General features: G+C 43.7%; 1 protein-coding gene across 1 annotated transcript in view; it reads left to right on the top strand.

Annotated features, from left to right (window-relative positions):
• Positions 1-2,793, top strand: part of LOC101851870 (proline-rich extensin-like protein EPR1) — an 8,710-nt gene extending 5,917 nt beyond the window's left edge. The window contains exons 3-5 of the mRNA XM_013083389.1: positions 89-198; positions 955-1,091; positions 1,485-2,793. Coding sequence (XP_012938843.1) covers positions 89-198; positions 955-1,091; positions 1,485-2,668 — 1,431 coding nt within the window. The 3' untranslated portion in view covers positions 2,669-2,793. The remainder of the gene's footprint in view (positions 1-88; positions 199-954; positions 1,092-1,484) is intronic.
• The last annotated feature ends 49 nt before the right edge of the window (positions 2,794-2,842 follow it).

The raw sequence follows: 2,842 nt of genomic DNA, 5'->3' as shown, positions 1-2,842 counted from the left end.
AGAAATGTGGTTCTGTGTGTTAAAGTTAAAGTATGTCATCATCATCATCATCGCGCGTGTGCTCACTTACTTTTCTCCTTTCTGACAGACGGTGACGATGAAAGTGATGATAACGGCCAACCACCTGGGCTGGTTCGAGTTCAGACTCTGCCCACACAACTCCCCAAGCACACCAGTAACGCAGGACTGTTTGGACAGGTACTCACGCATTTTTAGTTGTAGTACGAGTTTTACGACACTTGAAACACATTATGTCAAATAAGTGTTGAACATTAGTTAGAGGTGGTACAGTACAGGTGAGTAGCAACATAAAAAAAGAAGGAAGTGAGACCAGGACGACAGATATTTGATAGGAAAGATAATTTCATATAGAGTAAAATAATATGTATCTCGGTGTTTCTGCTGGAATCTTGTTTCCACCTTCAGCCCGGGTTGGCTCTGGAAGGCAGGGTCGGAAGCCAGCCCATTATTACTAATTCGTGTCGATGGGGCCGTAACAAACCCTACTCTAAAAACAAACAAAAAACAATGACAACAAATCACCACAAAAAATCATATAATAATAAATAACAAATCGGGGGCTCCAGTGGCAAAGTGAGCAGTGAATTCATGTGTGTTAAATGGATGGTCACTGGGATGTGTCCTTGGGCAAGACACAACAACCCAAGTAAAAAAAAACAAAAAAAACAGGGAACCGCACAAAGGCGACCAGCAATGACATGTTCGTGAAATTGCTCTGAATTGGTGTTAAATTGTTTATTTATGTATGCAGTTATATATCTATTTGAGTTTGAATTTCGGCGTATTTCTAATCATGTTTTTACGTATGCATTTTGCCATTGTGACCCATCTTTCCTCATGGGGATTTTTTTTTAAAAAGTAATTTATTTTATCATTTATTTATTATTCTTAATATTATATAGACTATATTATATATATTTACGACCTCACCAGACACCTGCTCCAGCTGGCAGACGGTAGCGGCACACGTTTTGACCTGGGCACCAAGATCAGCGCAGTCCCTGTGGAGGTCAAACTTCCCGCGGGTGTGACGTGTTCCCAGTGTGTGCTACAGTGGAAGTGGCATGTCGGTCAGTTTCGGAATTTCATAAATAATTCTGTGTGTCAAATTGCATAACACCGATCAGCTGTTTAAGTGTATTATTATTATTTTTATTATTATTATTATTATTATTATTATTATTATTATTATTATTATTATTATATTCTGATATAATATTATTACTGTTGCTGTTTTTGTTGTTGTTGCTTCTATCTTAATCTCTTGCATTGGTTGCTTGTGTTCAAGAAATATCAATTCTCAAAGTTCAAATTCTTAATGTTGAGAATTACAAGTAAATAGGTCTAGTTTAAGTAAGAGTTTTTCAACACAGTTAGATCATATTTAACAAGATAAATAACTAGATTAACCACAGAATCAATTAAAATCCCTGCTGTAATTCTCCCCCCCCCCACCCCAACAGGTAACAGCTACGGGCAAGACGGACAAGGAAACGGCTGCAAAGGTTGCGGTCCGCAGGAGGAGTTCTATGGCTGTTCAGATATCAGCATTACTACTGGTGGGGGTGGAGTCAACCCTACCAGCGGACCAATCACAAACGCTCCTGTCACAAACCCTCCATTCACGTTCCAACCAGTCACATACAGACCCGTAACAAGCGTCCCTGTTAGCACGCAGAGGCCGGTCTATCCGACATTCCAGCCAGTGACATTTCAGCCATTCACAAACCCCCCTCCTCAAACACAAAAGCCTGTTTATCCAACGTTTCAGCAAATTACATTCAAGCCTTACACAAACTCCCCGCCCAAAACCCAGCCCCCAGTTTACCCAACCTTTCAGCCAATCACGTCTCGTCCTTACACAAACGCCCCACCCCAAACCCAACCTCCTGTCTATCCAACATTTCAGCCAATCACATTTCAACCATACACTCAGTCCCCTTACCAACCTGTAACTAATGCGCCGTATCAGCCGCCGGTTACTGCAAAACCAAACCCAAGACCAACAGGCTATGTACCAATGTCCCCAGCGGCATCAATGAAGCCTGGAACACCTCAGTACGTCTTCACAACTCGCCCCACCAACCCACCAGTTACGTTTTACAGACCACCTTCCACACGCCCCCCACCAGCCACACCACGCCCAACAATCTATAGACCACTCCCCACAATAAAACCACAACCAGTCTTTACATTCAGACCTACCTTCGCCCCGCTCATCACCCTGACCTCTGCCCCCTTCACTTACAGACCAAACGTCTTCCCTCTAGGGGGCAGGACCACACAGCCACCACGCACAACACGACCTCCACCAGTCACTTTCTACAGACCACCTTCCACCGCGAGACCGTTACCACCCTTTCAACCAATAACAGCGTCCCAACCAACCCGGGCCCCATTCACACTTAAACCAACCGTATTCCAGCTTGGGGGAGGTACCACAAAACCACGAACCAATCAGCCACTAAACACAATGTATCCGGGTAGAGTGACCCCACCCCCTGCGACAGCTCGTCCAATGACAGGCCCGTACTGCTACGCCATCAACGTTCAGGGAGGGAACACAAAGCTGGACCAGTGGTGTAACGCTCAGTGTACGCGCCTAGGGGGATCATGCCCTCCGGAATATTGTGAGTGTAAAACGTAAAAACAAAAACAAAAACGGCTGGAGGCGATGACCTAAAAAAAAATCTAATTAACGATAATAATAATAAATACAGACCCGATTCCGGAGCCCTTTTATCTGAATAAATATACAATAATATCCCCAAACAGACAATTGTTTGTTTAGTTTTTACGTGGGAGAAGGAAGAGAGAGAGA

The sequence above is a fragment of the Aplysia californica genome, unplaced genomic scaffold (genome assembly GCF_000002075.1).
Source record: "Aplysia californica isolate F4 #8 unplaced genomic scaffold, AplCal3.0 scaffold00229, whole genome shotgun sequence".
In the NCBI taxonomy this organism is placed as follows: Eukaryota; Metazoa; Mollusca; class Gastropoda; order Aplysiida; family Aplysiidae; genus Aplysia; species Aplysia californica.
Note: the sequence above shows the minus strand (reverse complement) of the source record. Positions and strands in the feature narration are given on the sequence as shown.